The sequence below is a fragment of the Trachinotus anak genome, unplaced genomic scaffold, assembly GCF_046630095.1.
Source record: "Trachinotus anak isolate AG129_WGS33_773 ecotype Australia unplaced genomic scaffold, CSIRO_AGI_Tana_v1 ptg000012l, whole genome shotgun sequence".
NCBI classification, from domain to species: Eukaryota; Metazoa; Chordata; class Actinopteri; order Carangiformes; family Carangidae; genus Trachinotus; species Trachinotus anak.
This window is the reverse complement of record NW_027273863.1, coordinates 13,241,842-13,254,892: the sequence shown is the minus strand read 5'-3', so window position 1 is coordinate 13,254,892 and position 13,051 is coordinate 13,241,842. Positions and strand designations below refer to the sequence as shown.

At 40.1% G+C, this 13,051-nt stretch overlaps 3 protein-coding genes across 5 annotated transcripts; 1 reads left to right on the top strand and 2 right to left on the bottom strand.

The window, feature by feature from the left end:
- Positions 1–495: 495 nt before the first annotated feature.
- LOC139628606 (glyoxal reductase) lies at positions 496–3,987 on the bottom strand. The gene is made up of 8 exons (XM_071490431.1): positions 3,864–3,987; positions 3,574–3,687; positions 2,652–2,900; positions 2,373–2,474; positions 2,147–2,238; positions 1,516–1,698; positions 1,349–1,408; positions 496–612 (listed from the first exon to the last, which is right to left on the bottom strand). The coding sequence occupies exons 2-8, from the start codon at positions 3,647–3,649 to the stop codon at positions 517–519; spliced, it is 858 nt and encodes a 285-aa protein (XP_071346532.1). The 5' UTR covers positions 3,650–3,687; positions 3,864–3,987; the 3' UTR covers positions 496–516.
- Positions 3,931–7,168, top strand: extl2 (exostosin-like glycosyltransferase 2). 2 transcript variants are annotated; one of them, XM_071490429.1, is made up of 6 exons: positions 3,931–4,063; positions 4,253–4,326; positions 4,840–5,288; positions 5,415–5,485; positions 5,645–5,760; positions 5,887–7,168. In XM_071490429.1, exons 2-6 carry the CDS (start codon positions 4,322–4,324, stop codon positions 6,290–6,292), a joined length of 1,047 nt encoding a protein of 348 aa, XP_071346530.1. In that variant the 5' UTR covers positions 3,931–4,063; positions 4,253–4,321; the 3' UTR covers positions 6,293–7,168. The 2 variants fall into 2 exon arrangements, with proteins under 2 accessions (XP_071346530.1, XP_071346531.1); XM_071490430.1 differs by lacking the exon at positions 3,931–4,063 and adding an exon at positions 4,134–4,152.
- Positions 7,169–7,728: 560 nt separating this feature from the next.
- On the bottom strand, positions 7,729–11,990 carry parla (presenilin associated, rhomboid-like a). 2 transcript variants are annotated; one of them, XR_011692823.1, is made up of 11 exons: positions 11,833–11,990; positions 10,896–11,091; positions 10,652–10,756; positions 10,402–10,534; positions 10,187–10,282; positions 9,881–10,030; positions 9,643–9,713; positions 9,442–9,543; positions 9,154–9,211; positions 8,960–9,057; positions 8,299–8,341 (listed from the first exon to the last, which is right to left on the bottom strand). XR_011692823.1 is itself a non-coding variant. In XM_071490422.1 (10 exons), exons 1-10 carry the CDS (start codon positions 11,973–11,975, stop codon positions 8,188–8,190), a joined length of 1,248 nt encoding a protein of 415 aa, XP_071346523.1. In that variant the 5' UTR covers positions 11,976–11,990; the 3' UTR covers positions 7,729–8,187. The 2 variants fall into 2 exon arrangements, 1 of the variants encoding a protein (XP_071346523.1); XM_071490422.1 differs by lacking the exon at positions 9,154–9,211 and having other exon boundaries at positions 7,729–8,341.
- Between the last annotated feature and the right edge of the window lie 1,061 nt (positions 11,991–13,051).

Sequence of the window (13,051 nt, the reverse complement as noted above, 5' to 3'; positions counted from 1 at the left end):
GACACTATTTTCCTGTCTTTTCTGTCTTAAGTACACAAACATTACTTGTTAGTCACCTAACACCACCTTCTCCACGGTTGAATCAGCACCTCTTTAACCATGTCACTTCATTCCTGGCCTCAGAAACATCCGTTGACCCACAACCTCAGAGGGCAGCTGTTTTTCTGCAAAGGCAGATATTTATTTAGAAATAATTATCTTTACAAAAGTCATCATAAAGACTTTCCTGTTTTACCTATGATTGTAACACAATCTGTTGCTTAATGTAAAAAATAGAAATTTCTCTAAAGTAAGGCACTTCAGAACTTCAGCATGTTTATCTTATCCCCAAGAGGGAATTGAAATGAAGAAACTTCCCATCATAGTAGAGTCTCCTTCCAGGAAAACTTTCACCAAAGGATAATGAACAAAGAACTAATTAAAACCTTGTTACAATCTCAAGACTAGTTCTTCTGCCAGCTGTTACTGACAAAACTAGTTCCAGGACAAACACACCTTGTGTTTTCCCACATATTGTTACTCCACATTTGTTGGATCCCAGGTAACGTGTCTTCCATCATGCAATCTTCCTAATGCGGCCATGTCTGCCCCTTCCAGCTGGAACCCAAACACCTAGGTGTGCAGAGGAAGAGGTAATGGGTGAAATGTGAAAATGAAAGGCTGCCTGGTGTTCTGAGAGAGACCTAAGAGTATTTTAATACAAATCGTATCATAAAACATTTTGCCCCAATCATTATAATTCTCTTTACAATCTACTGTACCTACCTTGGGTTGGCAGATGGTCATTAACCCTCTTTCTGGTGTCAACAATGAATAAATACAAGTGTGACACTTAGAATATTGTTGCCTTCATAAGATCATACATGGAGAAAGATGTTAACTTAAGAAATTTACAAAACTATCTGACTTATGGATATATCAAATTTACAGTGAACCCCATGAATTGAACCAGGTGTGCAAGTGCTTTAAGTTTAACCCCAGATATGTTGAGTACTAGTGGCATTATTTCTACAGAACAAGACAACTGGGTTTACACTGACCTACAGGTGCAGTTTAAACCACAGCTTCTACAGGCACAGTAATAGAGTTTGAGAGACCATGTGTTCAGTCAGCAGGTTTAAACCCCTTCTCAAACCTTAAGTTTTCCATTTGTAATTTTTACATGGTGCATTTGGTTTTTTTTTTTAAAGCTTTTTATGGGAATGTTAATCTTTTCCTTTTCAATGCTTTCTGTGACATCATGACTGCTTGCTTGTTCTATCAGAATGTTATTAATCTTTCTTTTTCTATTTCTTAAATTGGAACACTTGAAATATTTTCTGACAAGCACAACAGACTTTTAACTCACTTGACAGTTTTCTTGTATCCTCTTCTTTTTGATGGATTTTGGAATTGTGACAACTCCATTCTGAGGAAATAGAACAATACAATTTTGGTTTAAGCATTCAGAGAAGCACATTGCGTGTGTCAGGCCAATTCAGCTTAGAGCAGGAAATATGTCACCAGTGGGGCTACCTGAATACTCCAGCGGATGCAGATCTGAGCAGGTGTGCGTCTGTGCTTTTCTGCTATCTGGAGAACAGTGGGATTGCTGAGGACTTGACCCTTGGCTAGTGGACTGTACCCTTCAAACACGATCCCCTCCTGACGGCAGTACTCTCTCAGGTGATAGGGCTGCTGGAAAGGATGGTACTCCGCCTGGTGAGTCATATCATTTTTAAGATACATCAGAGGCAAGTGACTGACTGTATGTGGGTAATCACGTCTTACTTGTATACTCCAGCACTGTGATAAATAGCACACCAAAGATTCATGTTTTGATCATCTCAGTACATTATATAATGTTTGTGTTGATGAAGACATTTCCCATGCTATTACTGAATCTTTTTTTAAGGTGTCTAAAGTGCACTCTGAAAGATTCAGGCACTGCATGATCATTATTGAGGCAGTGAGAGGGGAATAATCTCACAATACAGTAAATCTCACATAGGAAGAAAGACGTCAAATTTAAATCTGGGATAAGAAAATGTAAAGAAAAAACCCTCCATTGCTCTCCCAAGGGTAATTCAGCAAAAAATAAAAATACACAACCATCCTCCTTTTCTGACATTGTAAAAAAATAACCAAAGACTGTAAAAAACCCAACCTGGTTAACGTGTGGTATCACACTACAGTCTTCCTTTAACTGCTCCAGGTGGTGGACCAGAAAGTTACTCACTCCGATAGCACGGCACACCCCTATAGCAGCAGAGACAGAGTTCTGATCTATGACACACCCTTCTCTTTCACGACTATATCACAATGACACTTGGTGTGGTTGCTTTTTGAATACTTTCCAGCTGTTCTCTGTCACGTTCTTCCCTGTTCTGTACCTTCTTTATAAAGTTCTTCCAAAGCTTTCCAGGTCTCAGCTCTCATCTCCCTGTTAGAACAATGAGGTTGCAATGACTCTGGCCAGTGCATGAGGTACAGATCTGCAAACAGGCACATGTTATTCAGTGAGAGACTTTAATAAAAGCCTACAAAAGACAAAATACTGCAGACTATGATGGTGAGTGAAGGCTGTGATGATAATATAAAGACACTGCACTGACAAAACAATAGTTTCTGTTATGTTTGTTTCACAGTTCTTTATCAATCACTGCGCGTACCAAAATATTCCACCCCCATTCGTGAGCAGGAGTCAAGGCAGGCCCTCTTTGCAGCTTTGTATGTGTAGTCTCCCGGCCACAGTTTATTAGTGAGCCATAGATCGCTTCGCGCTAGCCCACTTTCTCTGATAGCTTTACCCAGTTTCTCCTCACAGCCATAGCGCTTTGCTGTGTCAATGTGGCGCACACCACACTCAGTGAGGGCGTACACAATGGCATCATGGGAGTATCCGCCATGATGCGATGTGCCTGGCACAGAGAGAAAATATAGGTGTTCAAAAGGAATATCAATTCAGTTAAATTCTTTTTTCCCCTACTTTTTCTTTCTTTGGCATCTGCATTTTCAGAAAGAGGATTCCCAAAGCATTGTGTGAATATTGACATAATTTTAGAGTCTATTCAGAACATTGTTTGGAGAAATAAAAAGATATAAACTCATGTAAGTAGAATTCAACAGATCAGACAAGAAAGTGAGGAATGTGCTTGCAATCCTGCAGATTTAAACACAAGTAAAATATGCAGTCAAGAAAAAAGATATAATTTACTTTGTGTGAGTGTCTGTGAGTTACCAGGCCACCAATAATCATCTTCATCATCATCATTTTTTATTAATCTGAGGCCTGCTGAAGATCAGTTTTGCTCATGTGGATCACATCCTTATTGAGAGCCATTATAAGCCCTTAAATACACTTTGAGTTATGCTATACATTAGATAATATGTATAGTGCATATTTTTCTCTAATTTGAGGATTATGAGATGTTTACATAAACATTTCGTCATCTATTGGCATTGGGATTTCCACACCAAAAACAGCCCATTTAAAAATCTTTAATAAAGATAAATGGGAGTAAACATCATGCAGTGTGTGTGGATTCTGTGTAATTGTAATTAGAAAGCCAGGATTTAGGAAGCAAAACGCACCTAATCCAAATATCGGTATCTGCAAACCATTGGAAAGTGGGACTGTAGGGCAACTCAGCACTGGTTCAAAGGACATGCTCCTCTTTGTTCTCTTTTTACGCAGTGATGAGAAACCTGAATTACAAATAAGAGGTATTCTTAGTTTTTATCGCCTTCCTTCGTGGTCAAGTTAATGAAGAAAATCTGTGTCCTGGTCCATTACGGATCTGCTGTACTTTACCACAGCCCCAAACTTTTTCCATAGTCCTTAATGTTACTGGTGCATTCAAGGCACCACTAACGACACTCACCTGGGCTTTGATGACAGTAGCAGGGGCTTTAAAGTTAAAGGTTTTGATTTTTACATTTCTCTTCTTTCCAATCTGTAGGTGTTAGCATCTCTGGGGACGGCGGAGATGTGCCTCCGTCGGGAAAATCAAATGACGTGATATTCAAGCGTATGACAAACCCGTTGGATTAGCCCAACAAAGATGGCGTCGGTTTCTGCAGGGTACGAAAAAATGCTAATGTCTAATATGCGACTACAATGATGAAATTGTGAGCATTCAGACACAAATGAAGCACGTTTGCAAGTGTTTGGTAATTTCCAATTTTTCTAACAATACATGGTTTTTTTCTTGTTTTTTTTCTTGACCTCCATTCACACTAATGTTAGCTTGTCACATCTCCTTCCTTTCAGGCTCTTTGGTCAGAGTCAGCCAACATGGCGACCGTGTAGAGTAAACGGATTGTTTGCAGTGCCAACAAAATGAGGTGAGTTCTGAGTTAAGGAAACAAATACAGCATAACTTCTACTGTGTGGTCAATAGTACAGAAGCTGCTCTATCATGAGTGAGGTGTGGCATATATTTAAAGAAATAATGTTGGTACAAGCTTGGTTTATGTTAAACATAAAGTAATGTTTTCATAAAACAATAAGGTGGTTTTTGTGAAAGCTCACATTTAATAGGATTTGCTTGCAGAGCAAATTCAGTACGTGCAGGGAGGGGCTCTGGACCCCTCAAGGAAACTATTCTGGGAGTATAAACCTACTGAATCATTGGGCCCTCTCTAGTTGTTATCCTAAACCAGCAACACCTCTAATCTTTCTAGCAACACTGTTTATGTGCACCAGGCTATTGTCATTTAATTATTTCTCCAGCCCAGAAAGTCTCACTTGGACATGCAATTAAGATATTGGTGTTCTCAGAATTCTTTAACCGAGAGATTAAAAGAACAACCCTGAAATGCATTGTAATGGGATGCATTGCATATCCTTTGATGCAGGGTCCCCAGATTCTGCATGGGGCTCCGGCGAAGCTACTTGGTTTGGCCAATCTTGCTGATCCTCCTGGTTGGTGCAGCCTTGACAGCTCTGCTGCCCCCTGCAGAAGACCATGGAGGCCTTGAAATCCTGGGGGTCCTACGCCGGGCAACGTCACAAAAGGAGAGTCCTGCACAGGGCCACCGTGTTGACAGCACAGAGGGGGAGGATAAGTTTACTATCATCATCCAAACGTACAATCGCACAGACATTCTGCTCAAACTACTTAACCATTACCAGGCAGTGCCTCATCTTCAGCAGATTATCATTGTCTGGAACAACATTGGGGAGCAGACACCCCTTAAGTTATGGAACTCCTTGGGGCCTCATCCGGTCCCTGTGGTCTTCAAGGAGCAGACTAGCAATCGAATGCGCAACAGACTACAGCCTTTCCCTGAGATTGACACTGGTGGTCAGTATATCTGTCAGCTTGCAAAAATGGACTTATTCAAATATATTTATATAGACCTATATGATTTTGTCTGTTTCAACCTTTTTTTTCAGTGGAGTGTGTTTGATTTTTTTCTCTGATCTTTAGCTGTGTTGATGCTGGATGATGACACTCTAGTCAGCGTTCCTGACATCAGTTTTGCTTTCTCAGTCTGGAAGGTAATACACTTTGGAGACAATATAGATGACACCGATTAACTCTCTGCATGTAAATTATTTTTGGTTTCACTTGATTTTAAATTATGTCAATCAAAATGCCCCTGAATTACATGGTACTTTTAACTGCATCATACACATGTTTTATCTTTGGCTTCACAGCAATTTCCAGACCAGATTGTTGGCTTTGTACCCCGAAAACATGTCTCAACACCGGGAGGAGTGTACAGTTATGGCAGCTTTGAGCTACAGGATCCAGAAACAGCGGGAGGTGACAAGTAAGTTGTGCTTCTTAATTTTCCACTATCTTGTAAAGCTTCTAACACACTGCAACGTACCAGACTCTTGTCTCATCTGGTCTTTTGTTGATGTAACATACTTTTATCTCAATCCACTCACTGCAGATACTCCATGGTGTTAATTGGCGCTGCCTTTTTCCACCACCGCTACCTGCAGCTCTTCCAGGACCAACCTCAAGCTGTGCACGCACTGGTAGACGAAACACAGAATTGTGATGATATAGCCATGAACTTTGCTGTGGCACAGTATTTGAGGAAACACTTTAAGTCTATTGGCAGCATTAACAAACCCTCTGGGGTCTTTGTCAAACCTGTGGACCTTCGCAACCTGGAAAAGGATGCCAGCAGTGGGTACCAGGGTATGTGGCATCGTCCTGAACACCTTCTTCAGAGATCCTACTGTCTGAACAGGCTGACACAGATCTATGGCTCCATGCCACTCTGTTTCTCCAACCTGATGGTCTCCCAGTTTGGCTTCCCTAGCTATGCTAATCACAAGAGTAGAGGCTGAGGAAGTGCCACATTGCTGACTGCTTTGGGTCGAAATAAGACAAACTCAAGAGGTGGTCTGGTAGGTCTGTTAAGTTAATGATTCATCACCTGTCAGCTCAGGATTGGGTTAGCCACCTGGTGTAGTGCTGGTATTCTTATGTTTGTGTGATCTGTGGCTGGAAACCATAATTTACCAAATCTACCTTGTGATATATTCATGGTTTGAGCCTTGAATAGGGTTTGGATAAGAATATTTTGCATATCTACTTAGTGATTTTCAAAGTATTTTGTGTTTTTTTTTTTGTGTGTTTCATGGGTTTCGCTTTGGCATTTGCAGGACAATGATGGACATTTGTCCTTTAACCAGAGCAAGGATTGTTAAAGAATTTTCTACACATGGCTCAGTTTGACAACATGACCATGTTTGATTTGAGGTAATCTATACTGTTGCCAAAGCTGCATTTCCTTCAGCATGCACAACTCTCTTAGTGGTTTGTAGTGCAGTTACTTAATACACAGCAGTTGTTAGGGTTAGATCTGCTTTTGCCAGTTTGCCTTGTTTTAACTGTGATTTATAGGAACTGTGCTTGTTTTTACTACATTTATCATTTTTTTTTGCAATAGCTCTGTTGAGCTTGTGTGCAATCCCTTACAAAAGAAGAATACATGTTAGAAGATATAGGTATCCTTAAGTGATTTTTGGCCAAAAAAAAAAAAAAACCTTCTCACCAAAGTGTGAGTCTGTGAAGAAAATAGACTTATTGCAAGTATTGTGTACACTTAAACCTAATCAGTATGTACAGTACTATGTATGTGTAATGTGTGCAAAAATTGTCTAATTTGAATGAATGTGTCATGTGACTCAGTTAAATAAAGCCAACGCTATTTCTCTGAACAGATTTTGTATCCGTTAATAATGGTTAAGTCTGGGGACAGGTGAAGATCCTGCGATGAACGAAATGATTGAAGAGTCAAATCGCAGTGCCAAAATCAGGAGTGGGTGGTGTCCTTGCTCTAAATTTTTTTTTTGCAAAAGTCCACTGTAGTTTCAGGACTTAGAAGCAAAATGCTACTCAACAGCTTTCAATTTAAGCATAGGTACCTTTAGATGGAGGTTACCCTGCACATATGTAAACACATCCATGACCAAAGTGATAAACTGATTGAGAAAATAATTGGGAAATCAATTAAGTCCGGTTTGTAACAGATGCACCCTTTCATGGTAAATCTGTCCTGTGTCAAATATTGTCAGGGCACTACAGACAAAGGTTCCCCTTTTTTAAATCCTGTCTACCTGTTAAACTTTGAGGACCTCTGGCTAATTTGAGGCAACAAGTAGATGTTTATTCACTAACACCCGAACATATTCACTGTGTAATATTGGTTGCCATTGGTTCAAAAGTAAGCCCCCCCCCCCAATTTCTTTATATAAAAACAAATATGCATAATTAACTCTGATCTTTGAAACTCCAGTTTTAATAGCAACATAAGACCGGCAGACAGGACTGCATATTACATTTAATTCAGCAACTGATTTTATCCATGGATTGGATCAACACTCCTTGTCCAGGCTGATCTAGTTTCTTTCAGTAACATGACCAGGAAAAAACTGATATGAGGGTTATTCAGATTAGTAAGAGGTAGAAGAGTGATGATATTTTGTAGCTTGAAGGTGTTTCTTGTAGGACAGTAGATGTTACCAGTCCACACAGTAAACATCTGGATTGCAACACCAAATGTGAAGTCTGACCAGTTTTTCAAGTTTCAGATCTGTGCGTACCATCAAATCAGCTTACACTCGTTACTAAACTTGACTGAAAAACTATATTTATTGATAAACAATAACGTCCCACTCCATCTCACTGGATAAAAGTGTCCTTGCATATTCTGAGGTAAATGTGGAAAGGAGGCGTTTCATCGTGGGCTGGGTCCCCCACTGCTTCCATCGACCCCGGGCCCACCTCCAGGCCTGGATCCACCTGCACCTCGAGAGCGCATGTCATGCCACATCTTCACAAGAGGCTCCCTCTTCCTCCAAATGAGTTTGTGACCGTATGCCACATACCATCTGTAGGATAAGATATATGGTGACCATTAAAATGTAATGACACCAAGTCATTCTGCCAAACTACATTTAAAGCACAATAACATCCACATCAGACCTATCCAAGGATTTAGACTGCTGTAAGTAGAGTTCCAACTACAACAATAAGTGTAAAAACATCCAATCTATCATTACACCATAGGGGTATCTTTATAGTAATTGATGTTCTTATGAACAGGCTTTTAGAATTTCAGGAGCTTTCAGCTTCATCAGTGGTTATCACCTGACCAAAGTTCTATACATAGGTCATGTGATGGATAAGTTTTGAATTAAAACTATTTTGTCAGATTACTCTTTCACAACATTTTTTACCATGTAACCCTGACATACAGGGTAAAGGATAAAGGATAAATAAAGGTAGAGGATGAAAATAGACTTGAGGAAACTTAAGTATAAAACACCATCATATTGTATTTATGGCTATGACCCATCATTTCTTAATTATTGGTTTGTTGTTCTTTAATCTTTGCAAAAGGTTTTTTAAGTTACTTAAAAAACAAAAACAAACAAACAAACAAACAAAAAAAAGGACAAAAAACACTTTTTGGTCAGTGTTAAATGAATGAATGTTGGTAAACTCACACTCCAAAAAGGGCTCCACCAAGGTGAGCTGCGTGGTCAAAGAACCGCCATCCCAGTATGAGCCCTGCTGTGTCTATGGCAACGAGCGCTTTCAGAGCCTAAAGACGCACCATTAACAGGAACCTTTAGTTACATACAAGAACTAAAGTGCATCAACAGCTATCTCTACCATGCATTCAGACATGCATACTTACACATTCACTCATTCATACACAGGTCCGTTTTGTTCATGCACAGATTTACATCTCTTGCCTGCAGCAAAAACACAACATGGTAATGTCAACACCCAATTAAATGTATCAGGTGAGTTGTATCTACATAACAAAAGAACCCAGGTATTGCACACTCAAAGCCACGAGTGCGCGCGCGCACACACACACACACACACACACACACACACACACACACACACACACACACACACACACACACACACACACTCACACAGACTTAGGTATGTGAACATACTGTGCCTCACTTACATTTCCTGCTGAGAAAGTCACCATGGGGAGGAAGATTATGCCTAGTTTGGCCTCTGGCACCTTTGCACAGACTGCAGCCAGGACTGCCATGACAGCACCTGACTATAGATTAATTAAAAAAGTCAGATCAAAAAAGTAGAATTATTATATTTCTTTCTTCTTTTGCGTTAAGCTGTATGAAGATTTTAGCAAATATCTTACTGCTCCTAATGATGGATAGAGACGTCCAGAGGCTGTCTTACACATGTAGCTAACCATTGTGGAAATCACACCTGAAAAAACACGCAGTGAGTCAAAATGAAATATCAAATTTTCTCCATCACCAAAAAGTGTCCATTTAACTGAATAGCAAATAAACCTAAATAGATTCAGTAATGATTTAATATTGAATTTAGATTTGAATGATTGTTATGAGACCCCAGTCCTATGCTCAACTCACCAGCAGACAGGTAGACTGCCAGAAATTGCTCCCTCCCTAAGAGAGAGACGATTCCTGAGGAGAATGTCCACAGGACATACATGTTGGCCACCATGTGGATGATGGAGTAGTGGCTGAAGGAGGACAGGATCATGGGAACGCAGCGTGTTTCTGGCGGCGCAATGACAAAGAAAGAAATGGACACAAGATAAAATGTGAGTTTAGAACATGCCAGGAACTCCAGAGGCAGATTTTACACTCGCAAGAACATCGTCCTTGTAAAGGCACGCACACACACAAACAAAAAGATAGAACAGGCATACTCACTGGAGGCTGGGTTGGACGTGAAGTACTTAATCATGCGTCTTTGCATTGAAGGGATCCGCCACAAACACAGGACCAAAGCATTTACTGCAATGATACCTGGAAAACATTCACAAGGAAAGCCTTTACTGAAAGCCTGTCTATGAAGAAATGTAGGATTATATTAAGCACATAGAAAAAAATAGAAAAAATGAGTCTGTGTTTGCAAAATACGCAACCTGTGACAGTCCTCTGTCCCTCTGTGAGGCTGCTCCAGAAGTCATCCGCCATGGACATCAGGAGGATGAGCTGTCGCTGGAAGCCTGACAGCTGGTTCCACCAGTCATGCCAGAGCGCCATGTCCTGGGACCCCTGGTAATATGTGAAATAATAAGCTGAATCATTGTGAGCAGCCAATTTGTTGCAGTGGTGATATAAGATGACAGCAGTGCAGGAGAGAGAGAGCAGTGCGTATTATTAAAACCTCACCTGTGAGAATTTCTCTGACTCCTCTTCATCTTTTGCAGTCTGAACTCTTGACTTCAGGGTCTCATATTGCAGAATGGCTGCCGCACCAAAGGAGCAGCCTGTAAACTGCCATGGAGTCAGACAACATCCAGCGCCATCATGCTGTCGCAAACCTCATTGTGGCATACATTTATTCCCTCACTTCCATTTAAACACTACAATAAAAGAGAGTAAACCATTCTAGCAGAAAAATGGGAGGACCTACCCCTACTGTGAACATCAGCGGTTTGAAGAGTGTGGGCCTGGGGACTTTGCGGGGAGGTGGGGGCCCTGGTGTGCCAGCTTCAGGTGGTGAAGGGTTTGTTTCTCGGTTGACATTGCCTTTCTTTGTATCCGGCCTTTTGGCTTCCCGACGGAAACCACACCTCTGTTGGTTGTAGAAACCAAGTCTGTCAAATAACCTGCAGACACAGGCGGAGGCATTAAAACTGAGGTTACAGGTGGAGAGGTTTGGTTAACACACAGAAAAACATGAACAGGTGTACGGTGTAAGACAAAGCAAAATAACAGCCATGAAGTCAAAACTGTGAAGCTTGAAATGGTCAGATTTTCTTGAGGTGTTGACTCAACTCTATGATCATTTCTGTTGTCAAATAATGTTTTTTGTGACTAATGATCCTTTTAATCGACTAATGCACCAACTATTTCTGAGACAGTCTAAAATGCAAACATTTTTATACAGTTTATTATAACATAAGATAATGAAAAGCAACTAATTCTCATAGCTGTGTGGCTGGACCTGGCGATATTTTACTTCGATTAATCGGTTGTATTACATTATATTGTGGTGTATACTGTGACTAAACGCTTCCTGATGAGTTAATTCAAGCACCAGCTATGTATTTATTAGGCTATGTAGGTTCAATAGGGGTGAGCCGGGGCAGTAGGAAAAGCTGCACGAATAGCTCAGCCCGTTTTTAAAAGACGTAAAATAAATAACATAAACGATGCTGCTCTTGCAGACTTTTTATGTAAATATATGAAACGTCCAGCTGTCTCCTGCCCCGTGGATCTCATTGCAATGACAGTGGGAACGGTTAGGTAACTGCACACTGCTGGTCGAGGGGCAAACACACGCATCCTGTCGGTGTTATTCTTGCTCTGTCAGACACTGAGACCTGAACAGCTTCATATTTCCTCACCTGCAGCTTCGTGAAGTTGTGTTTCGAGAGCTAATGAACTCTGTTTTGGTCCATTTCATCACACATCCTCTCCACGCCATGTTTGTGATGACCTGCTGTTTAGGCTCCTCCCCCTGCCAGACTGTAGCTACTGCTACGTTCATGGACTCGTCTAAAAGCTCCGACTTCAGAGCTCTTAATAGTTTTTGAAGGAGCGGAGGGAAGAATGGGGGGTTATTTATTTTAACTGTCAATAAATATACATTGTCATTCATTTATTTGTTTAGCCTAGACACAATGTAAAAATAATACATAACTACATAATGATACATAACGAAACTAAAATAGTGCAACTTCATTAACATGTACATAATCTTAATTTACTGTCACAAGCAGAATGTGGTCTAATTTACATACACAAGACTACCTGTACGCTGTTCATAAATATATAAAGTAAGTTATTACATTACTCATACAATAGACTTTTTATTTCAGCATTCTTTGCACTACCACACAAGCTTGCACTTTTTCTAACCCTATACACACAGTTTACATTTAAATTTTTTTTTTTACCTGTAGACCTATATAGATTCTACATCTATGTTGTTGTTTATCTGTTGTTCAATGCGTGCATTACACTATAAACCAAGGACTCAAATTCTTTGTGTGGTTAAATATAACCTATTCAAGTTGATTCAGATTTGGACATGACAGTTTAGAGTATTTGAACGCACCAGAAGGTGCAGGCCTCTGTGTTACAGCATTCGTTTTCCATAGGCGGCACTTCACTTCCCTCTAGTGGCGTATGAAAGTACAGAATTGTACGGTCGCAGATTGACAGTGATGGAAAGTAACGAAGTAGGAGACATTTACTCAAGTGATGGACTTGCGCACAGTTTTAAATTACTTGTACTTGTTTCAGTCCTTCTTTCATTAGGCTTCTTCACCTGTCACACTGGGACACTTAAATAGAACAGAGACATAATTGACTCTGAAAAAGACACATTGCTACAGATCAACAAACTGTAAAAAGCAGTTAAATTACATATCAATGCATCAGTAATAACAATTTATTAATGTAGTACATTTTTTACGTTTCATAATTTAAGGAGGCTACATTTGAATACTTTTGTACTTTTACTTGAGTAAAATTTAAAGCAGGACTTGTTTTTTTTCATTGTTGTGTTACTACATCCACTTCCACCTTCCACCTTCGCAGATCAGTTTCCACAATAATAGA